Source organism: Halichoerus grypus, chromosome 12 (genome assembly GCF_964656455.1).
Source record: "Halichoerus grypus chromosome 12, mHalGry1.hap1.1, whole genome shotgun sequence".
Classification (NCBI taxonomy): Eukaryota; Metazoa; Chordata; class Mammalia; order Carnivora; family Phocidae; genus Halichoerus; species Halichoerus grypus.
In genome coordinates, this window is record NC_135723.1 from 36,376,080 (window position 1) to 36,401,559 (window position 25,480).

Sequence of the window (25,480 nt, forward strand, 5' to 3'; positions counted from 1 at the left end):
TATAATACAGGATCTTAACTAAACTAAGAAATCCTTACTCTTCATGTTATCATCAGTACATACAACAGAATGGATTTTTCTCAACTACATTCATATCAATCTATACTTACTCATAGAAGTTCTTTCGTATAGATATATTAAAGCATGAGTGGGGAGCATTATAGAGTGGATCACAGAGTACCTATGTTACCAAAACTGTAGACTTTGATGGAAGAGCAGTGATCCTAATCAGATTAAAATATGTATCTGAAAATTTAATATTTCTTTAATGTTACTCATATATATTTTATACTTCTAAATTGATAAATATACTAAACATATGAATGTCTTTCATTTTCTTACTCATTTTAAAAGATTACAGCCACTTACAGGATTTCTTTAGTGTATCTGAAGTGACAGTTCTTTTTATTTTAAAAATCCTTCTGATCTTATTTTTAGTTTATTGCTATTATTTGTGACACTGGTTAATCTTGTAGAGTCGTAGTCATATTAACTCTTAGGGTTGTGTCACCTTTGCCCACTAGTAAGTTAGTGACAGTCATTAACTTGAAACTCTTTATTTAAGCAATGCTTTCTAACATTGATTTACAGTGTGATAGAAGGATGTCCTAGGATTGGGGGATACGGGGTGCCTATTGGTAGAATTCCTAAGGCTTTTTACACAAATCTTTTTGTATATTCTATGCTCACCTCCTATGAAAGAATTTCTGCTGAAGTGACTCATCATTATTGATGGGGTTGCATCATATTTCTCAAGTGAGTTAGAGTAGAAAATAGCTTATTCTTGATAGTAGTAATAATTTTATTTTGCTGCTTTAATATTTTGCTTCCAAAAATTCTCTGTAAGCATTGTTTTAGTACTTGTTGTGATTTTGAAATATGTTTACAATGACATGCTTATTAAATTGTTCCCAAAAATTGAGTGCAGTGTTTTTACCAGTATTATTTTTTGCTCAGTGAAGGAAATTAGTGCTAGGTTTATTCTGAATTGACAGGCCTGATGATTTGCTTTGTGTGAATGAATGTGTGTGTATGTTTTAACTGTTTGGACTGTCAGCATATCACATTCATAAACCACACCATTTGGTAACTTTTCATTTTTCTGTATTCAGAGGAGCTCTTTGACTTAATGAAACATGCCAAATAGAGCCCTATAAATACCTTAGTTGCATTTATTCTAGTTTTCCTCAACAAATTCCAGCATATCCTTTTACCTATATAAAGTATAAAGTTATCTTTAATCTCTAACGTATACTTGACTATACACTTACCCAGCCTTAGGCCTTGATTGACTTTTGATAATGTTTACTATTCATTAAACTAGAAGAGTTTCCCTTGGAAATGTACGTTAATTAATTTCCTGAGGTCTTAGTGTGTTTCCTAATACTAGTGCATAAAATAAATGCATTGAAATTTAGAACCTAATAACTGTACATCTTACAGTATTAGTTTATAGGTATCTTCATATGGTATCATACTCCTTGAGTTAAAAGAGTGTTATCAGGTATTTATTAATTTTTTCATAAAGCTAAGAGGTCATAGTATAGTAAAAAGGGTACTGGTTTCTAGTCTTGGTCTTCACAGTGACTACTACTAAACCTCTTTGAGATTATCAATTCCAGCCATCCAAGAGAAAACTATCTCCAAAAGACCTCTTTTAACACTAATTTTCTATTGATCTTTGATTGCTATAAAATGTATCCCATTTTCAGTGTATAGGCTTTAAGGCTAGATTGATTATTTTATTCCATAGTTAAGGCCAACCTGTTTTGTTTTGTTTTTTGTTTTTAACTCTTATATCTATGGAAATATGCCTTCTCTAGTTGTTCAAAATGTTTTTCTCTCTGTGTTTATTTAAAGACAGACTTGGTAAACTCATCGGGTGACAATTTCATATGTACATTTAATAATTTAAACAGTTCCTTATGGCTCGTTATTTTGAACCATAGAAGTGAAATATTAACTTTAAAACTTCCCCTTCTCCTAAGACATGTATCATATGACCTCAATGATATGAGGAATTCTTAATCTCAGGAAACAAACTGAGGGTTGCTGGAGTGGGGGGTGGGGTGGGAGGGATGGGGTGACTGGGTGATGGGCCCTGGGGAGGGTATGTGCTCTGGTAAGCGCTGTGAATTGTGCAAGACTGTTGAATCTCAGATCTGTACCTCTGAAACAAATAATGCAATATATGTTAAGAAAGAAAAAAAGAAGAAGAAGAATGTAGCAGGAGGGGAAGAATGAAGGGGGGGAAATCGGAGGGGGAGAAGAACCATGAGAGACGATGGACTCTGAAAACAAACTGAGGGTTCTAGAGGGGAGGGGGGTGGGAGGATGGGTTAGCCTGGTGATGGGTACTGAGGAGGGCACGTTCTGCATGGAGCACTGGGTGTTATGCACAAACAATGAATCATGGAACACTATATCTAAAACTAATGATGTAATGTATGGGGATTAACATAACAATAAAAAAATTTTTAAAAATAAAAATAAAAAAAAAATAAAAAAAAAAAAACTTCCCCTTCTCCTTGTAGTAATTGTGTTCCATAGTAAGCTAACGGAACATATCACACACAGACACACACACACACAATATATATGTATATAACATAGCAAAAACCTCTTAATTATGAAGTTCTTCTGGAAACTTCCAGGTGTGAAGGTATCAGTAGCTTCATATAGGTTATTGCAATGGAATGTCTAGCCCTGAAGTTCCTTGTGTTATATTGCTGCCTAGTTGACTTCCTTGTATTGATATTCCAAGAGTCTGTCAAATTCAACATACCAAAAACTGTACTCAGTCTTTCTATCCTCTAGCTCCTCCTCGTGACTGCCTCTTTTCTATTACTGATGCCATCATTATACCTATATCTAATCTTGATACCTGGATTTACCCTGGCCTGGTTTTTGTCTTTGTTTTTGTCTTTTTGCATCAAATTCATGCCACTCATTTGCATAATAGAGCTCTTCCTTTTCTCTTTTGGCCAGCCCTCCTATTTATCTCTGTTGACTACTCTCTAACACCAAGTGCTGACGTTGAATCCTCACTTTGGTGTATAAGCGTCTGCCTTGGGCTCAGGTCATGGTCCCAGAGTCCTGGGATCAAGCCACACATCGGGCTCCCTGCTCAGTGGGAAACCTGCTTCTCCCTCTCCCACTCCACCTACTTGTGTTCCCTCTCTCACTGTGTCTTCCTCTGTCAAATAAATAAATAAAATCTAAAAAAAAAAAAAAAAAAAAAAGAACTTCCTTAAGTAGGAAAGTCTGGCGTTTCACAAATATTAATGATTCAGAATTATTTAAGAGATAAAAGTAACACAGAGAGGAATGGGCTGCAATTGTTTGAAAGTTAAAAATGCTTATATGTTAAACATTTATTAAAGACAAACTAAATTAAGCCCGTCTAATTCTAATTTTTTCATATTTTAAAGAATCATTCCAAAGGTCTGTAAACTTTTTTCTGTGAAAGTCAAATGGTAAATATTTTAGACAACTGCTCAACTTCGCCATTGTAGCCTGAAAGCAGCCATAGACAGTACGTAAACAAATGAGTATGGCAGTGTTCTCATAAAACTGTTTATGGATACTCCCACTTGACTTTCTTCTGATCTCCACATATCATGAAATATTCTTTTGATTTTTCTTTCAACCATTTAAAAATGTAAAAGCAGTTCTAGTTCACCGACTATATAGGAACAGGCATCAGGCTAGATTTGGCCCACAGTTTGCACTGGACCCCTGTATTATGCAAAGAATTGGAAGAGGAAAGCAAAGATGACTCCACACTTCAGAAGCGTATTTTAAATATATAAAATAACATTTATGCAGTAAGTCCTATATGCTTTAATTATACAAAAATTTTAAAAATGCTGTGTAATAGATGCCCAATGCATAAAAATGGAACTCTGTTAAAACAAATCTTACAAGAATTTAGTACAGTAAATAATACACTTTTTTCTTAGTTGCTGAGTTTTTGTTTTTCTATTTCTTTGGAATACAGATGGACTTTGGAGAAGAATGGTGGGTTAGGTCTATTAGCATGGCCCAATTAAAATCCCAATGATTTTTCTCCCCTTGGCCAACTTCCCTAAGAGCCAGCCAGTCATTAAGACTCATTTTATTTATATTAGTCTTTTTCTGTCATAGTGAGTCAATAAATGGTTGATGTGCAGAGGTTATTGCTTTTGATAGTGTTTCATTCTTTGTGAAAAGCATTTTTTAAAATGAGCATTATCTTAGATATTTCCTGTGCACCCCTGTCCTAGTTGCTTATTCAAAGCTTTAAGTGTAGCTACTTATTGTCAGATCAAATAGAAGTCACTAGAAAACTAAAGGTGGTAAGTCACTTTTCCCTTTACAGCCATAAGACCTATTTGACACTTTGGCAGCTATCAGAGCATTTCACACTTCAATGAAAAGCCATAAAATCCATTCACAGGTCAGACTGAAGAGTTTTACTTAATTATATTGTGTTTTTAGCATCTGGAGTTTTAAAAGTGAGAAGAATACAGAAGTTGTAGTCCCAGCTCAACAACTTAGTAACTTTGCCTATCTGAGCCTCAATTTTCTAATATTTATTCAAGAAAGTTATGACTTCATTATTGCCTCCAAAATATTAACAATGCTGAGGGCTATATTAATTATTTGGGCAGTAAATGTTATAGGCATTGAAGGGAAAGGAAGACCATTTTAATTTTACTTATCCTGGAAGATTTAATGGGTACTAGTATGATTTGAGTGGGTAAGATTTCAGTATTTGGAGGAGAATACTTAAAATGTGCCCCTCAGACCTGCAACATCAGTTACTCCTGGGAGCTTGTTATAAATATGAAATCTTGGACCCACCAGGCCTCCAGATTCCAAATCAGAATCTGTGGGGGTAGGCTCCAAGATGTTTTAAGCAAGTCCTTCTGGTTATTTGTTTACGTGTCAGAATTTGAGAAGCACTGTCCTAGGTCTCAGACATATGCAGGTTAAAGTATTTTGCAGAAGAATGATAAGACAGATGACTTAAAATGAAGATAGAGACCATACCAAGTAGAAAATACTAAATGTCAAAGTCAAGAATTTGGAATTTATTTATAGCATATTGAGCCACTGAATATTTTTTATTAAAGAAGTACTATTATGAAAGCAAATATAGCAAGATTAGTCTAATGGTTGTTATGTAGAATAGATTTGAATGGGGTACTTGTAAAACTGTTTCTTGAAGCCTTGCTACACAAAGGATGGTCCTCAGACTGGCATTGGCATCCATTATTTAGAAACTTCTTGGACATGCACAATCTCAGGCCTCATCCCAGACCGAATGAATCTGAATCTGTAGTTTAATAAGATCCCATGGTGATTCATATTCACATTAAGGTTTGAGAAGCCCTGGCTTAGAGCATAGTCAGTGGGACACCTACAATGGAATCATAACACTTTTTATAAAAAGTACATATATCTAATCCCCACCCTGGTTCCCCCCAATATGACTATCAGGCTACCCGGATGATTCTTACACAGTGCTGGAATAGTGGTTGTAAACATGGCTGCACAAAAAAAAAAAAAAATCCTGTAGTGTAGACCATATCTCAGATCAATAAAATTGGAATTTCTAAGGTTGGAGCTCAGACATTAGTATTTGAAACTTCAGATGATTCCAGTGGGCAGCCAAGGTTGAAAACCAACGTAGTAGAGGGAGTGATAGGCATTAGATTATTGCACTGGTTCTGGTAGGAACTGATAAAGAGCCTCGATTTGTGTGGTAGTACTGGAAACGGAAAGAGTAAGGCAGATGCGGGCGCCTGGGTGGCTCAGATGGTTAAGCATCTGCCTTCGGCTCAGGTCATGATCTCAGGGTCCTGGGATCGAGTCCCGCATCGGGCTCCCTGCTCCTTGGGAGCCTGCTTCTCCCTCTGCCTCTCTCTCTCTCTCTGTCTCTCATGAATAAATAAATAAAATCTTTTAAAAAAAAAAAAAAAAGAGTAAGGCAGATGCAAGGGACATTGTGAGGACATGGTAGCATTTGGTGACTTGGTCAATTGATACAAGAAAGCGGGAGAGACTGAGGATTAAAAATGATGGAGGCTTTGGGGTGCGTAGGTGGCTCAGTCGTTAAGCGTCTGCCTTCCGCTTAGGTCATGATCCCAGGGTCCTGGGATTGAGCCCTGCATCGGGCTCCCTGCTCCGCAGGAAGCCCTTCTCCCTCTCCCACTCCCCCTGCTTGTGTTCTCTCTCTCGCTGTGTCTCTCTCTGTCAAATAAATAAATAAAATCTTAAAAAAAAAATGATGGAGGCTTTAAGGGCACCTGGCTGTTTCAGTCGGTAGAGCACAGAGCAGGTAGAGCACAGAGCACGTGACTCTTGATCTCAGGATCATGAGTTCAAGCCCCTCATTAGGCCTAGAGCTTACTTAAAAAAGTAAAATGTGTGCATTTAAAAAAAATAACGGAGGCTGTCTTTGGGTGATATAATTGTTCTCTCATTGGTTTTCCACATTTTCTATAACAATCTGCTATCGTTGTTTGTACTTAAGGTAAAATAAATTATTTTTAAGTAGAACGAGCATGGTTTTGAACCTGGGTCACTTTAAAGCCTGCTGACAATTAACAGACATTTAAAAAGTAAGATGAGGTAAAGGAATTAGTTGAAAGGAAGGGAGACCGTATTGAGTTTTCATTTAGAAGGATGGAGATTGAGGTCTTAGATGAGCTATATGAAATGGTGTTCAGGCTATTGAAAATTAGTACTAGTTGTTTGGGAGTAAAGAATATAGATTTAGAATTGAGTGTCTTCTGCATGGAGTTGGTAACTAAAAACAAGATAAGGTAGAGATGAGAAATCCAAGGAAAAGATTTTAGATTATAGAAAAATTAGAATTGAAGTCACAGCACCCATTTGGAGAATGCCTGTGTTTAAAGCGAGTGAAAAGAAGTGGCCTATAAAGCAAATAGAAAAAGCAAAGAAGAGAACTGAGATAATACTGTCAGGGATGCCAAGAGAAGATTTCAAGGGGAGGAGGTAATCAGTCATGTGACGTGCTGCAAAGAGGTAAAGCAATTAGAACACTAAGAGAGGCTGTTGAATTTGAGAGTACTAATGATTTTCAGAAATACTGTTTTAGTGAAATGGTCAGGGTAGATGTCAGACTGCTGGGAGTAATTGAGTCTTTTGCTAAGGAAGTGGAGAGACAGTGGGTGTCCGTCACTAATTTGAAAAATGTGGCTGAGAAAGAAAGGAAAATATTAGGAAAGTAACTGGAAGGATAACAGAATTAAGATAAAGAACGCCTGTACCAGGAGCCCTTAGAAAGTCAGAGAGTGGAGATAGAGGGGTAATGGAGTGCTCGAGGTCACACAGGAAATAGAGATGATGAAATGGTAATTTTCAACTAGAACAGACTTCAGCAGTCATCTTGTTTTGTAACATCTTTTCTCAGGATTATATAAGCCTCATTTTACAGATGGACCTGTGTAAATTGAGACTTAAAAAAGTTAATTGATTTGTCCAGAGTCCCAGCTCTTTAGATTATGGATCAAAGGGGTGGAAGGGATTTGTCTTACGTACTAGGGGCTGTCCTACCCCTCTTTCTCTGAGATTGGAAACAGAAAGGAAGGCAAAATAAATGAACAGATGTGTTGAGATAGTGATAATTGGATGTTTCTTTTAAGGTAGAACATTTTATGTACCACCGAGTGTGCCAGAGAGGCTAAAAATCACATTTGAATATTCAGTTCTCCTGGCTTTAAGAGTGAGGAAAATGATAGTTAGAATGCTTTGGTTGAAGCATTTAAAAACTACCTCTTCAGAACCAGATGTAACTCCCTTATTATATAAAAGCAAAACCCCTGACTTTTGCAGCACCCAGTTCACTAATATCCCTACCTAATACATCTTTTCACTTACTGGTGCTCCCCACTTCATGCCCCAAATGTCAGTAAGCTGAAGTACTGCTCCAGCGTCAAGCACTACTGCGTTTAGCTAGCTTCTGTACCAGAGGTACACAATGCTGATTTTCCTTGCGAAACAAATGCTGCAAACGTGGACCGTGCATTTCATCACCAGTTACGAGTTTCTCTCCAGGTGCCAGTTGCAGCAATGAGATATAGGTCTTTGTAGTCACTTCACCTCCACTCCAGTCATTTGAGGACCCCTTTCAAAGACAGATTATCAATGAAGGCAAGAAATCTCACCCAAGTTCCAAGTATGTTCAACGGTGACTCTCAACAAGGACTTCTCACACATACCCTCTTCACACACCCATTTTTTTTAAACGCCAAAGAATGCAGTGTATACTCCAGCATATCCTTTTAAGAAGGTTCCCCTTACCAATATTCCAGAATGGCACAACCTCTTAAATCTTGTTGTCTTTCCTTTTGTTAAAGACTGGGGCATTAAGTTAAAGATGATTTATCTTGTTCGCTAATACTTAGAATCTCTTCTGTGGTAATATCTGTTGTAAAGTAAATCAAATCATGGCTTTGAAAGCTTTCCCAGTGTGCATTTCAGAAATCATTTTCTGCTACTCTGAATAAAGAACCAGAAAATGAAGTTGGCTCTCCTAATTCCATAGTAGTCAGAAGCAAATAGTTAATTCTCTGTTAGGATTGGCTAAGCTGTGGAGCAAGCAGAAAGGCTAAAAACAGTAATAGACTCTGCTATAGGTATGGTAAGTCTGTGGACTTTCTACAAGTCCCCAGTACCTCAGTATGTTAGGTCATATAAATATATCCATTTCAACAGCAACATAGGTAGTAGTCTAGGGTCACTGCTTATCAAGATTTTTTTTTTAAAGATTTTATTCCTTTATTTGAGAGAGAGAGAGAATGCGCGTGCAAGAGAGAGCAGGGGGAGAGGCAGAGGGAGAGGGAGAAGCAGACTCCTCGCTGAGCAGGGAGCCCAACACGGGGCTCGATCCCAGGACTCTGAGATCACAACCTGAGCCACAGGCAGACGCTTAACTGACTGACCCCTCAAATTTTCATGTGCATAAGAATCTCTTGAACATCAGAATCAGATTCTGATTCAGAGGCCTAGAGTGGGAGGGGTTTGGGTGGTTATGCTGAGATTCAGCATTTCTAACAAACTCCCAGGTAGTACTACTGATCCCCAGACTTTGACTAGAGAGGTTCTAGGTGGTAAATAGCATCTAATATGACCTTGCCCTCAGGCTCTAGAATGTGGCTGCAACAATGACTGCTTAGAGCTATGCCTAGCAAGTTTGTTTTTTGTAAAGGGCCAGATGTAAAGAGTAAATATTTTGCACTTTGTGGCCGTTAGCCATATTCTTCTTGATTTGTTTCTATGCTTGCTTTTACAATTAAAAAAAAATTTTTTTAACCGTTTTAGCTCTGAGGTATACTCTCAGCCTCAAGCAAGAAGCTGAAGTCATATCCATTGGGCTTGTCAAATTAGCCCATGGCTCTCAACCCCGACATTGATAGAAGTCCCTTATTTCATCAGGCCTCTTGGGATGACTATAGAGGAATCATAAGGATTCCAATTCCAAAAGCAATAAAGGAACTTTATAAGAAGAAGATCTCTATGTTTATTGGAGGGAGGGGAGATAAAATTATATGGAAGAAAACTACCTTTTTATTTGATGCCATAATAAATGAAAACTAAAGCTATTCATATTTAGATCATAAGTAAGATCTGAGTAGAACTTTACCGTGGACCCAGGATACATTTGACCTATTCTAATTTATGTGATCAACCTATTCTATGTGGCGGTACAATATCCAGTTACGGTTATAAGAAATTGGTCCAACTTGTGTGTGGATCCCAGTTCTTCTGCTTAATAGGTGGGTAGCTTTGGTTAAGTTACTTAATTTTTCTGAGACATCATAATGTCCCTGGGGTTGTTTATAAATAAGCATGTGTATTTGAAATACTTAACATAGTGCTTGGAACTTAGAAGATAATAAATGGTGGCTGCTGCTATGTTATTATGGTCATGACTGAATTCTATAAAAGAATCAGCTCCATGACTAATTGTCAGGATATTCTTTAAGGTAGAGTATGTCCTAGATTATGGTCCTCGTGCCATTTATGTCCTTCTAATGTCTCTGCAGACATAATGGGGAAATTTGAACCGACAGCCTTTAGTAACAACATATTTAACTTTGCAAAACCATCAGAAACCTCAGTAGTAAACAAGTCAAGTCACTCTTCCATGTTTTGTTTTGTTTTGTTTTTACTCTTTCATGTATTTTTTTTTCTTTCATGTATTTTTAAGGTGAGATTTCTTTGGGCAAAATCCCACCTTTAAAAATTGAAAGATTGTTTGATATAGTGTTTTCCCAGCTTGGTTATTAGTGCTTATTCTCATCACTTATTTTGAGGAATGTTGGAAACAGTTTTGCTTCAGTGATTTGCTCATCCTAATTTCAGTTCAGTGTTGGACTGGATAATGAGGATACAAATGAAAACTTTTGTCTGCCATGTCAGGCATTCAGGCATTAGTGGTAAAAGTAACAGTATCAGCAGTGTTCTTGTTTAAGAAAATTTATGGAAATTTATAAGATCTAAAGCATTGAGTAACCGTGAAATGTTTTTATTTTTAAGTAAAACTTTATTTTTTTGATTGGACAGAATGTTTAAGTATTTCTTTTTAAAGTAACAAATTGGCTTTTGTTGTTACTGTTTTTAACCAAAGGAAATCATCCTAATACCAATAAACAAGAATTGCCGTCTTAAAATCAAAAGCCACTGGTATCTAAATAATTTTTGTCATTGCAAGTACTTACTTTTATGTTTTTGTTGTGTTTCATTATATTGTTAATTTTTTCAAATATGTGGCATGAAATAACTTGTTTAAATCTGTGGTTGCAAGTTTTTGAAAAAATCTTTTTTAGCTTTTAGTAAAACATGGAGGAGACTTGTTTGCTGAGAATGAAAATAAAGACACTCCTTGTGATTGTGCTGAAAAGCAACACCACAAAGATTTGGCTCTCAATCTGGAATCACAAATGGTATTCTCACGAGATCCTGAAGCTGAAGAAATAGAAGCTGAATATGCTGCATTAGACAAACGAGAGGTAAGGTTTTATTGTTTGGTTTTTTCTTAATAAAAAAATTATATGGATTTTTTTCTTTTCATAAGTACTAATCTTATTATATGGCTTTCATGTTAAATTTTATTTTTCTACTTTAAAATCCAATTCATGTGGTCTTTGCAGTGTGCTTAACACCCTGTTGTCTACATAGCCATGATATGAAAATACAGGTAGAAAACCTAGAAATGGTAACTATCCTCTAACATATGTAAATATGTTTACTTATGTTTATTTTTTTTAAATTATTTGAGAGAGAACCCCGCGCACAGGGTAGGGGGAGGGGCAGAGGGAGAGAGAAATTCAAGTAGACTCCGCGCTGAGCGTGGCACCCTACACAGGGCTCAATCTCACGACCCTGAGATCTGACCTGAGCCGAAACCAAGAGTTGGACGCTTAAGTGCCACCGAGGCATCCCTGTTTACTTACATTTCAATAGAGAGGCTGATGTGTGATATGAAGCCCTAACCATTCTTACTCTTCTAAAACTGCAGTCCTCTTTTTCTCAATCTTTCCCTGTCTTCTGCATTGCTCTTAACAACAAACATGCTTTGGTAACTTTTATCTTAAAAAACAAAAAGAACAAAACCATTTCTCCTTTGGCCACTCTTCCCTAGTCCTGCCCCTCTCCCCCTTCAGTTGTAGCCCCCTATCTCTGATCTGAGAAAAACAAAATTTAAGAGCTGTCTATACATAACTGACTTCCTCACCTTCCATTCACTCTTCAGCCCATTGCAGTGTGACTTTCCTCCCTTCTATTGAGATGGAAGTGCATTTGTCACGGACATCAAGAGTCACCATGTTGCCAAATCCAGTAGGTACTTTTCTCTCCTCATCTTACTTAAATTCTTCGGCAGCACTTGACACAACTGACCACTCCCTTCTTAGCGAAACATTGTTCCCTTAGCTTCCGGGACATTGTTCTTTGGTTTCCTTTGGGTCTTTCTTGTTTCAATAAATAGTACCTCCGTACTGAGTTGCTCAAGCATAAATGGTCAAGCTTTCTTGATTCCTCACTTCTTATGTCCAGACAATCTGGGAATCTTGTCAGTTTTACCTCCAGAAGTATAATCTAGATCCATTTACTCTTCCTGGTCTCTACTCCTACCTTCCAAGGCCCTCTCCATCTGAGTTTCCTAACTGGCCTCCTTCTTTCTGTTTTGGTCCCCTTAGAATCCATTTTGTACACATAAGCCAGAGAGACATTTTTAAACTTAAATTAGATCATATAAATCACTTAAATTACTCAGTGACTTTTCATTGTACTTAGAATAAAATCCAAACTACTTGCTCAGATACAAGACCTTATATGGTCTCACCACTACCTCCCTCTCCAACATCATCTCAGATCTTTCTCCCCAGCTCATTTTGCTCTGATTATAATACGTAGAGTACACTGAGGCTTTTGCATTTGCTGTTTCCTATATCAGAAATCTTCTCCCAGTTTTTCTCTTGGCTGGCTCAGTAGTTCTTCAGAGAGGCAATCTTGGACTATTCTTTCACAAATAGGTCCCTCTCCTTCTATTATTCTTTACCATAATACCCTGTCTATTTTTTATAACACTTATCACATGCTATAATTATTTTATGTATTTATTCGTTTTTTACTTTTCTTTCCTATTAGATTATCAACTCCATGAGGGCCAGAAACATAACTGCCTTAATCAACAGAGTATTTTCAGTGTCTGACACAGTGGACATCCATAGAAGTATTAAGTAAATTATAAGACACAATAAATGTTTTCCTCCCCAAATTATTCTGGTTCCTCCATGTTCAATGCCAACTTGATTCTAAAAGGACTTATACTAACTATTGTTTCTATGTGTTCAGAAAAATAATTGTATTGTTTGGGTTTTTTCCCCAAGAATTCCGACAGTTTTTGAACTTATGTACTCCGGATTGTTAAAGGAACTGAGTTTCTTGGAATTCAGAAATTTATATTTCTTTACCCTTTGTGTTTCTTAGGTTAGGTTATTTTATGGGAATGCTTATTCAGATTAAGTACACATAGAAAGGGAGGCAGATGTCCTAAGCACTTTCACATGGTTGTTGAATCTATACAGTAACAGTCAATAACAGTTATGCTCCCTTCTTTTTTTAAGTGAGGAAGATAAATCAGAAAATAGTTGAATAATGTACCAGGATCAAAAGTGAGCTAAACCTGATTCTTCTGACTTCTCTATTTGCTGTACTGCCTACCTTTTCATAATCCATCATCTTGAGTCAGACATAAAAACTATTACTGTAATAATATAATAATTTAGTCAGAAGACAACATTTGAACAATAATATTCTAGAAATAATGTGATGTGATTAAATTGAAAGACATTTGTGACTATATTCAGGCTTTTTTATCAAAGATACTATCTTAACTTATAAGTAAATCAGAAAATAATAGTATTCGTTTTCAATTGATTGAAGATCTAAATGAACTTAATATAACTATAATAAACTATTAAGTTAAAAAAAAGTTACAGAATAGTTTGATAAGACTAGTATGTATTGAGAGAAAATTGAAGTATACCAAAATGGTAATCATGGTTATGGATAATTTTTTTACCATTATTATTTTTTCTATTTGCATGCATTTCTTAAAAGTTATAGTGAGCATTTATTGCTAAAAAAATATTAAAATTTTCCTCCTTTCTGACTCTACCCCCACAGTGGTAACAGTTTCTTGTGTGTGCTACTAGACTTAAGCAAACATATGTGATATCGAATTTTTAATGCAAAAGTAAGGTCATATAGTATATTGAGTTCTGCTAAAATATTTTTAAATTTTTTTTAATTGAAGTATAGTTGACACACAGTGTTACTAGTTTCAGTTCTACAAAATAGTGATTCAACAAGTTTATGTATTAGGCTGTGCTCCCTACAAATATATGGTCACCATAAATTGCTACCTTGTCACCATACAATGCTATTACAATACCATTGACTTGATTCCCTATACTATACCTTTTATTCCTGTGACTTATTCATTCCACAACTGGAAGTCTATTCCTCCCACTCCCCTTCACCCATTTTGCCCACCACCCCCCCATCATCCCTCCTTCTGGCAACCATTAGTTCTCTGTATTTATGGGTATTTTTCTGCTTTTTGTTTGTTTATTCATTTGGGCTTTTTTTTAGATTCCACATATAAGTGAAATCATGATATTTGTCTTTCTCTGTCAGACTTATTTCACTTAGCGTAATACCCTCTAGATCCATCAAAGTTGTTATAAATTGCAAGAGCTCATCCTTTTTTATGGCTGAGTAATATTCCATCAGGTATGTATATGTACACCACATCTTTACCCATTCATCTATCAGTGGGCACTTGGGTTGCTTCCATATCTTGGCTATTGTAAGTAATGCTGTAGTAAACATAGGGGTACATATATCTTTTCAAATTAGTGTTTTTGAGTTCTTTAGGTAAATACCCAGTAGTGGAATTACTGGGTCATATGGTATTTCTATTTTTAATTTTTTGAGGAACCTCCATACTGTTTTCCACAGTGGCTGCACCAATTTACATTCCTACAAACAGTGCACGAGGGTTCCTTTTTCTCCACATCCTCACCAACTCTAAAATAGTTTTTCAACTTTACAATATATCATTAACATCTTTCCTAAGTCAGAACATGTGATCTACATATTTTAGCCATTTATCTATTAATTTAGATATTTTTTATTATTAAAAACAAGGCTAAAGTGAATATCTACTTGTTACATATATATCTTTATCCAGTTGTGTGATTATTCTGGTTTAAAACATGGATCTAAAGCCACACTGACTGGATTCATATCTTACCCCCATGACTGACTTATTATATGACCTTGAGTAGTTTATTCAGTCTCTCTGCTTCAGTTTCTTCTTCCTTAAAATGGAGATCATAATGGTCCCTACTTTGTAGAGTTGTAGTGATCCTTAAATGAGTTAATATATGTAAATACTTAGAACAGTACCTGGGTCATTATGTGTGTTATCTAAATGTATGCTTTTATAATCATGATCATCATTATTGTTACTGGATGTATATACACACTTTAAAAGTATATTCTCTATAAATTTGTAGAAATTGGTTTGATGGATCTTGAAAAATATACATTTAAGATGCTGTTAAACTGTCCTAAAAGATTATATCAATTTATTTTCTTCTAGTAGCTTATTAAAGAATATTAAAGAATATTAAATATTAAGATATTAAAGAATATTAAGAATATAAATATTAAGAATATTAAAGAATTTCCTCACATTTCTGCTAGCATTAGATATTATCATTGTTTTTATTTTTTGCTAGTTTAGACAAATGGTACCTATTTGAATTTATTTATTTGATTATTCTGTGAATTGATTATTTATTTGCTTTTTTCCCTATGGATTGTGTTTTCTTAATGCTTTCCAAGAAAACTTTGTGTATTTTTCTGTATCCTACATTTTTCACTTAGGATATTCACAGATGTAAATTTTTCTTCCTCTATGGCTTCTGAATTTTTTTCATGTTAATATTATAATATATGCCCCTATATTTTTTCTAGTTTTATAGTTTTGTTTTAATCCATATTAGATTATTTTTGTCTATTATTTCAAAATGTAAAAAACAATACTTTTGTAACTACTTACACACAAATGTTTATAGCAGCACTATTCATAATAACCAAAAGTTGAAGACAACCCAAATCTCTATCAACAAATGACTGGATAAATAAAGTGTGTGGTATACATATACAGTGGTATATTACTCAGTCATAAAAGGGAAAGAAGTACTAACACATGCTACAATATGGGTCAATCTCAGAAACATTGTGCTATGTGAAAGAAGGCAGACACAAAAGGTCACATGTTAAGTAACTCCATTTATATGAAATATCCAGAATAGGTAAATCCGTAGAGACAGAAAGCACACTAGTGTTTGCCAGTGTCAGGGAGGAGGAATGACTAGGGAGTGACTCCTTAATGGGTATGGGGTTTTATTTTGGGATGATAAGAATGTTTGGGAATTAGATACATATGGTGGTTGTACAACACTGTTGAACTGAATTGTACATTTTAAAATCGGGTTTTTTGGGGGGCGCCTCGGTGGCTCAGATGGTTAAGCGTCTGCCTTCGGCTCAGGTCATGATCCCAGGGTCCTGGGATCGAGCCCCGCATCGGGCTCCCTGCTTGGCGGGGAGCCTGCTTCTCCCTCACCCTCCTACTGTTCCCCCAGCTTGTGCTCTCTTGCTCTCTCTGTCAAATAAATAAATAAAATCTTAATAAAATAAAATAAAATAAAATTGGGTTTTTTGGGGGCGCCTGGGTGGCTCAGTTGGTTAAGCGACTGCCTTCGGCTCAGGTCATGATCCTGGGGTCCTGGGATCGAGCCCCGCATCAGGCTCCCTGATCACCGGGAAGCCTGCTTCTCCCTCTCCCACTCCCCCTGCTTGTGTTCCCTCTCACGCTGTCTCTCTCTCTCTCTCTGTCAATTAAATAAATAAATAAAATCTTTAAAAAATAAATAAATAAATAAATTCATTTTATACCTTCTGCTTTGACCCTGATCAACTTTTGGATTATTCTGCCTATGCTAATAGTTTTACATGGTCTGCTATGTAATTGTATTAAACTACATAATTAGGTAGTTTAAAAGATTCATATTCCCGAGGTGTCTATTTTAATTAAGTTTCTCAATTCAGTTAATGATCTGGACACTGTATAATATTATATCTCTATAATTTCTTCTTGATACATTTTAATTAAATTCTTTCCTTCAGATTAGTTTATAAATGGATAAAATCTATTTCTTCATCCCATCACTGAACAAAACTCTGAGTGACTGACTGCTCTGCCAGACAGTTTTAGGAGCTTGAGGATACAGTGAAGAACAAAATTAAGCCCCTGCCCTCTAGGTGCTTATGTTCTAGCATCGATATAGACGCACATAAATAAGGTTAAAAAGTAAATACAATTTGTGAGAGTGGTAACTGCTATAAGGAAATAAAAACAAGGTGATGTGTTGGAGTGATGGCTGGGAAGAGTGTATTTAATTTACATAAACCTGTACAGACAGAACAGAGAAACTAGTGAGTGTTGGACCTAGTTGGGGTCAGGCTCTGTAGGAGTAGACTGTGTGACTGTATGTGGGTAAATGAAGGGAAGACAATATGTTGCTATGAAAGCCATTGAAAGAATTCCCCCCTCCCAGTTCCTCTCCCAGTTTATAACTCAGGAAAACTCAGGCTCTTTTTCTGGCGGGGAACGCATATGGTGGACATGGCCTTAGCTGGCTTCCCTGGTGTGCAGGTCTAGCCTACTGTGCGAGAGCAGCTGCCTTCCTCTTAGATCAAAGTACAGATCAGGGTGGACCAGGCCTTAAGTCCAGGGGAGAACAGCTGAGTAAGAGGAGAGGAAACTGAAACAAAGGGAAAGGTCTGAGAATCCTAAGACTTTCTCTTCCAGGCTAAGCTCATGGATCAGCTAATGAGAGATTGATATTAAGAGGAATTGGAAATAATTCTCTTTGTTCCAAGTGCCTTTCACATCTTCTAAAATTATAGCAATTAGTAATACATTTGGGTAAATGAGTACCCGTTTTTCATTTTTTAACAATAAGTATGTTTTACCTATATAATTGGGGAAAGCTATTTTCATTGTGGAAAGAAATAAAAACAAATTCTTTTTTCATAAATACTTTGTCATAGTCTTTTCTGAAAGTTTTTGAAGATGCTATCACTTTATACATGATAGTCAAAGAGGTACAGTTTTTATGTTGGGCTCTTTCACATTTTTTCAGTGACATTTTTTCAGTGGTATTTTGGTAGCAGAAGTATGCACTGATGCAAAAGAGGTACTTTTATTTGCTCTTACCTTTTTAAATTAGTTTCCGTTTTCTTTCTATGTATCGGTACTGACTGCTTTGAAGGTTATTGCTAGATTGTGTTTAATCTGAAAATAGAAGCAGTTTATCTTTGCAACAAGAAAGAGAAAGGCACCTTCATTTTAATCCTTCTTACAGAAGAGAGGGCTAGTGCCCACTTGGGACTGAGCAATGTATTGAAATGCTTCACATGACCTAATTACAGTTCTGTTGCAGAGATTTCGGAGTGAATATGTTATGTGTTCATGAAGGCAATATGTCTTTCTCCAAGAACTATTTTTCTTCCATTGTAACCTAAATTTAAAACTGAATTTTTTTAAACTTAAATCTATGTAGATTGCTTTATACGATCTCTTTTTTAACCTATCTAGAATCAAATCTCATTTGGCTCACATAAATAAAGTAGAATGATAGCTAATCTAAAAAAGAGTGTTTAGACCGGGTATTATAAAGAAGTGTTGAATCACTGCATTGTACACCTGAAACTAATATTACACTCTATGTCAACTATAATTCAAATAAAAACTTAAAAAATAAAAAGAATATTTAGGAAATAATACCAGGAAATATACAATTGCCACCACTAGAAATATCAAGAAATACCCATTCTCATTGCTGAGGCAGGAGAGGTACCTGGAATCCCAAGTCTGAACTTGGAACACGTTTTTTAGAAGTAATGTTCTACATAGTGTGTAAGTTCTATACTGGAGTGAGTACTATAAATTTAACCATAAAAGGATTTCTTAGATTTTTGCAGGGGAAAGTGTGGTTCATAAATTAGCTGAAAAGCAAACTGTACATGGTAATTTGGGGATTATAAAGGTCAGGAAATTTATCAGATCAACTGAGAAAAATTATCCCTATTGAATAGAATCCCAGTCATAAGTGGTTAAATAAGAATTGGTGAAAGGAGGGCTCCTGAGTGGCTCAGTCGGTTAAGCCTCCAACTCTTGGTTTTGGCTCAGGTCATAATCTCAGGGGCATGGGATCAAGCCCCCTCCCTTCCCCATTGGGCTCCCCATTCAGTGGGGAGTCTGCTCTGCCTCTCTCCCTCTCTCCCTCTCCTTCTGCCCCTTCCCCCACGTGTGCAGCCTCTTTCTCTCTCAAATAAATCTTAAAAAAAAAAAATTGATGAAATGGTTTCCACGATACCCCCCAAAAAATGAAGCAAGAAATACAGTATCTTATTCTAAAATATCTGTAAATCAGCTAAAATGGATGAGGTTTGCTAATTGCCCAGAGTTCTCTGGAGACTGTGATACGTGCTGCAAGAGGACATCCTCATTCTTGGGAGTTTCTACTGTTTTTTAAGCTTTCGTCTTTGTCCTTTAGTCTATGTTTACTGTAGTAAGCTGGTTAACAACTGTTTAAAAGAATTGAAATAGATAATTCATCAATGTTAATAACACAATATTGAGTAAAAATAAAAGGAAATTGTGTAAATATATATAATGTTATGCTATAATGTTATGACAACCATACATCAAATTCATGATAGTGATTTCCATAGGCAAGAATGGGGAGACTTAGGGAAATGTAATGGGGAAAACATGTCATGGATTATTTTAGCTTTTACATAATCCCCCCCTTGTCCCCTCGGTCTGTTACCTGCAGCCAACTGCAATCCAGAAGCAAATGATCTTCCTTCTGACATATCCTCAGAAGGTCAGTAGTAGCCTAACACTATATCATAATGCCTATGTTATTCACCTCACTTGATCTCATCACACAGGCATCTTATCATCTCACTTCATCACAAGAAGGGTGAGCACAGTCCATAAGATATTTTGAGAGAAACTACATTCGTACAACAATTACAGTGTATTATAATTGTTCTGTTTTATTATTGTTAATCTCTTACTGTGCCTAATTTATAAATTAAACTTTATCATAAGTATGTATGTATAGGGAACAACAGTATATATATATAGGGTTCAGTACTATCCATGGTTTCTGGGATCCATGGTGGGGAGTATTGGGACACACATTCCCTAATGGATGAGGGTAGAGGGGAGACTACTATATAAAATTTTGCTTCTTTTGTTTCATTTTGTTTTAAAAAGGACTTGAAACAAGTATGACCAAAATGTTAACAGTAATTGTTTCTGAGTAGTGAAACACTTGTAATTTATATTCTTTATATGTTTTCTGTTAAAAGCAAACAAAGATAAAAGATAACAAAAGAATAAAAAACTTGAGACGATATAGTACCTATATAAAGAAAACTATATTTATAGTATCTATATAAAGAGCATTAACGAACACTTGAATAAACAGAGATAATATGTTTACGATAAGAACTCTGAATAGTATGGCATAGTCACATTTCCCCAGGTTAATTAAGAAGTATCATATAATCCCACTAATAATCCAAATTAGATCTTAATAAATGTAAATGTTTGTTGGTTCAGTGGTTAAACTCAAGGAACAGGGCGCCTGGGTGGCTCAGTCGTTAGGCGTCTGCCTTCCGCTCAGGTCATGATCCCAGGGTCCTGGGATTGAGCCCTGCATCTAGCTCCCTGCTCAGCGGGGAGTCTGCCTCTTCCTCTCCCACTCCCCCTGCTTGTGTTCCTGCTCTTGCTGTCTCTGTCTCTGTCAAATAAATAAAGAAAATCTTTAAAAAAAAACCAAACTCAATGAACATATATATTTACATATATAATTGGTTTGTAAAAAGCAAAGACTGGATAAAAATACTTGAGAACTTTAGTCATGATTATTGCTCAGTGGTGGTATTACAGGTTTTTATTTAGAATTATTTTTTGTACTACCCAAATTTTTAAAATTGTAAAGTGAGATGGTTTGTCATTATAGTATGGTGCCTTTATTTTAGAATAATAAGGTCGCATGAGCCTTGGCATTCCACTTTCTAGCTTATAAAAGATTTGTGAAACAGTAGTTTGAGGTCCATGATAGTGGAGCACACAGAGCCTTTTTAACTTCAGTAATCAAACTGAAACAGGAAGATTGAATTAAATGATTATCATATATATTTGTTTATAGGCATTTAGGATTTCCTAAGAGTATAACAGCCAACTTAACTTGATTTTCTTCTTTTCAAAGCCATATGAAGGATTAAGGCCTCAGGATCTTCGTAGATTGAAAGATATGCTTATTGTGGAGACTGCAGACATGCTTCAGGCTCCACTGTTTACTGCTGAAGCTTTACTTCGAGCTCATGGTAATGAAAAATGTCTTATGCTTCTGATAACATGAGTGCCTTTTGAAACTTTTCAGAGTTAAAATATGGCTATTTTACTATTTCAATATAAAACAAAATAGTTTGTTAAACAAGCCTAAGTTGTTTTTTGTGTAGTGGTTACTGCAGTACCCAGCATCCTCAGAACATTCTGTATTTTGGAGTATAAACTGGCTAAAAATCATAGAGAAGAAATAGGAAATTTGTGTTTAAAAACCAAGCTACTAAATCATCTTATGGATTGTCTAATTTTAGAAATGTGCCTGATTTGAGCGGGGTTGAAAGTTGGAATCCATAGTCCTAATCCTAGTTTTAACATTCATTTTTACTAAAGTCAATTAAATACCTAACAATTGTGTTATTAGTACTGTCAGTTATATTCATTTTATATAAAAGCTCTTTCTCACCATGAAGTGTACAAAGCGAAATTATGGAGTCAATACAAGAATGTACTATCCCTTTTAAGTTTTTTTTTGCAAGGGGGGGTTGTTGTTGTTGTTGTTGTTGTTGTTGTTTTAAGGACATTAACAACTTTACTTAGGAAAACTACTCAGCTTGTTTTAAGTTCTCTGTGATACTTAAGGCAGCCATTCTGGTAGTTGTCACATGCTGAGTTGGACCCTGTCATTGCACAGTTCGTATTTGATATTTTGGGTGGTTTCAAAGATAAGTTTTTTCTGATTTAAAAATTATTTTTAAAAAGAGAAAGGTAAATGTCTCTTCTGCCTGGTTTACCTGTCTATTTGAACTATAAGTCTATCACCTATACTAAAATAGAATGTTGGGGCACATGGGTGGCTCATTCATGAAGCGTCTGCTTTCAGCTTAGGTCATGGTCCCAGGGTCCTGGGATTGAGTCCCGCATCAGGCTCCCTGCTTGGCAGGAAGCCTGCTTCTCCCTCCCCCACTCCCCCTGCTTCGGTTCCCTCTCTCGCTGTGTCTCTCTCTGTCAAATAAATAAAATCTTTAAAAATATATATATATAAATTAAAATAAAATAAAATAGAATGTCAACTTCCAAATTTTTTTATATAATTTTTTGATCAGAAGAAAATTTAAAATTCCATATTTCATCATCCCTTGGTCATCACTGTGAATAATTTGGTATATAACTTTCTAGAATCCCTACCTCTAATATTGATATTTCCCAGGGTTCTGTACTTGAGATTATTTCCACTTTATATACCAGTGGCTCGTAAATTTTAGTATAAATAAGGATTACCTGAGAAACTAACCAGAGATTCCTAGACTATTTCTGGAGAGTCTAGGTCATTAGGTGAGGGGTGAGGCTTAAAAATACAAGTTGTAAAGACACCTACCAAGTGGACCAGTCTCAGAGAAGCATTGCTGTACACATTTATCTAATGAAACCAAAGGTTTCAAAAATCACCCAAACAATAAAGTATATCTACAACCTGACTTTAATATAAAGTATTTGAGGTTGGGTTTCTAAATGTCTGTTTAACATTTTTTCCTCAATCTAAGGATGTCCACACCTAAACTCCTCTTTTCTCCCACTGTCGTGATACACGAGCGTCACATTCATCAAACTACCCTGCCAGAAATGTGAAAGTCATACTTCACTCCTCTGTGCTTGTTACATTTGGCCACAGTCTCATCATTTCTTAAGTGTCTCTCATCTTCCCATCCCCAGCTCCAGCTCCCTCTCTAGCTCTTTCCATTCCCATTGCCACTGAGTTAAATTCAGGCTGTCATTAGTTTCCATCTAAATCATAGTCTCCTGAGTTGTGGTCTCCGGTGTTGTCATTCTTCTTTTACCCTATTAATTTTTCATATTGCCATTAGACTGTTCTTTTAAAATGCACATTTGAGCATGTCACTCCCTCACTGAAAAACCCTTCACTACCTTTCCACAGACTTAAAACCATCTAAACTCTTTAGTAGACCTTCATGACCCAGATTTCTTTACCTGGGCTGTCATCTCCCCGTTTCTTTACTTACCCACTCTTGCTTGTCCTTAGTAACCACATCTTCCAGGAAACCTTTTCTGCTTATGTGTTCCCAAGTCTGCACTGAGACCCTTCCTGTCTATTCCTACTACATCCTGTGTCATACAGTTAGAATACAGTTTTATAGTAATCTCTTTATTTGCTTTTCCTCTAGATTAACCTGGGAGCTCTTAGAGGGAAGCTTTTAATGTTTTTTGTTTCCACAGTACCTGACATACATTAAGCTCTCAGAAAATGGTTATAGAATGAATAATATATAATAAATAATATACCTGAAGTGTTATTTATATATACGTTACTCCTGCACATATTCCATTGTCCAAAATTCAGTCACTTGGCCACACTTAACTGCAAGCAACAGTTCTACACTGAAGCATTTTTTGTATACTTATGACCATTTCTGGGTAATGTATCGTAACTCTGAGTAACAATATATAGAGAATCTAAGTTATATGAAGTATCACAGTCTAAGTTACAATATATAAAGAATCTAATCTAACTTTACCAAAAAATTTTTAAAGGAACATTTTCATCTCTATTTGTTTACATTGTGTCATCAAGTATTATTAAATGATCAATTCCAGGGTCACCTGGGTGGCTTTGTTAAGTGTCCAACTCTTGATTTGGCTCAGGTATGATCTCAGGGTTGAAAGATCAAGCCCCACGTCAAGTTCCATGCTGAGCATGGAGCCTGCTTAAGATTCACTCTCTCTCCCCCTCTGACCCTCCCCCCCTAAAAAAATTATCAACTCCATTTTTACTCCATTGATATTTTCCTAAGTTACTTCTTTTACATAATAGGGGTCAGTTCTAATAAGGTGATAATCTAATTGAATTTTCTTATTTGGTATTATCTATTCTGTGATAACTTTTTTGATAACTTAATAGGTCTATATTTCATTTCCCTATTTAGGCATAAAATAGAGGCTAGCAGGTTTTCAAATGGACATCTCTTCTATACTATTTGGATAATACCAGTAACAGTGACATTTGATAATCAAATAAGATAGAGATAACTGATGTTAGTGAATGAAATAGTGCACAGAACTACAATTTCTACTAATTGCTCTCAAAACAAGGATAGGCTGTGTTTCAGAGCTATTAACTGAACTACTTAGAAGATTTATAGATTATATCCTGGGTAACATTCCCTCAGCTTTACACAGGAAAGTAGATTTGAGTATTATATTATCTGTTGTCAAATGTAGTCCCAAGGTAATGAAGTTGATCTAGATTAAGCAGAAGACAGAAATGTTTGGCAGTATTTACTGAGCAGTAATTGAATTTTAAGGAAGACTCTGTTAGGAATACAGAGGTCATTCTCTGAGTATTTCCTCAGTAATACAAGTAACATAATTGAATGCTACCTAATAAGAAAATAAGTAAAATTTACAAAATACGAGACCAAAGGTAATTTGCTTATGCTTAGAATTAGTTTATATTGAAGTATTCTTTAAGCTCCTTTGAAGACTCATCATCTTCTCTAGGTAGTTAAACATCAGTGGTCTACATCTTCTCACTCTGCTCTCTTCCTAGGGAAGGGTATCTTCTTCCAAGGTTTCTATAGGTAAAGATTTCTCCCTCTGGACTAGACTTCTTTTCTTAGCTCCACACCCTTGTATATAACTGCCTTTTTTTTTTTTAAGATTTTATTTATTTATTTGACAGAGAGACACAGCGAGAGAGGGAACACAAGCAGGGGGAGTGGGAGAGGGAGAAGCAGGCTTCCTGCAGAGAAGGGAGCCCCATGCGGGGCTCGATCCCAGGACCCTGGGATCATGACCTGAGCCAAAGGCAGACACCTAATGACTGAGCCACCCAGGCGCCCCTATAACTGCCTATTTTAAAGCATCTCTAGGATATCTCAAAAGCATCTTAAACTCATTATGTCTGAAACTAAAATCATGCTCTTCCATCTGTACCTGATTCTCTGGTATTCCCTGTTTACATAAACGGCACGAACCAACCAGGTGGGTAAACCTGGGACACCAACCTTGATATATCCTGTCCTTCAGACTCTATGTCCTATTGTCGCCAAATTGTCACTTCCACCTTCCATGTGTTAAACTCCTCTCTTTCTCTATCTCCACTACAACCAACCACCTACTTCTAGCTTCCATCATCTCTCACTTATACTACCCATTCCCCTCCTATTTGGACTGTGTTCCCTCTACTCCTGCCCTATCTAGTTTCTTTGTTTGTTGTAGTCAGAATGATCTTTTCAAATCTGATCATGACAATCTGTCCTTCCTAACCCCAAACTCAGCTTCTCAGTGACTTCCTATCACTCCTGAGCTGATGATGGAAGTGTTATTAAAAAGTCCTGCATGATCTAGCCCCTGCCTATTTTTTCAGCCTCATCTCATGCAGTGCTTTCCCTCTGCTCTCCATGCTACAGCTACATTGACCTTTTTAACTTCACAAGGATG

The 25,480-nt window shown here is 36.1% G+C and overlaps 1 protein-coding gene across 4 annotated transcripts in view; it reads left to right on the forward strand.

Annotated features, from left to right (window-relative positions):
* ANKIB1 (ankyrin repeat and IBR domain containing 1) overlaps positions 1–25,480 on the forward strand; it is a 149,830-nt gene that overhangs the window by 63,558 nt on the left and 60,792 nt on the right. For all 4 annotated transcript variants that reach the window (XM_078059250.1, XM_036113326.2, XM_078059249.1 and 1 more), the window contains exons 4-5: positions 10,842–11,024; positions 20,946–21,063. In XM_078059250.1, coding sequence (XP_077915376.1) covers positions 10,842–11,024; positions 20,946–21,063 — 301 coding nt within the window. The remainder of the gene's footprint in view (positions 1–10,841; positions 11,025–20,945; positions 21,064–25,480) is intronic.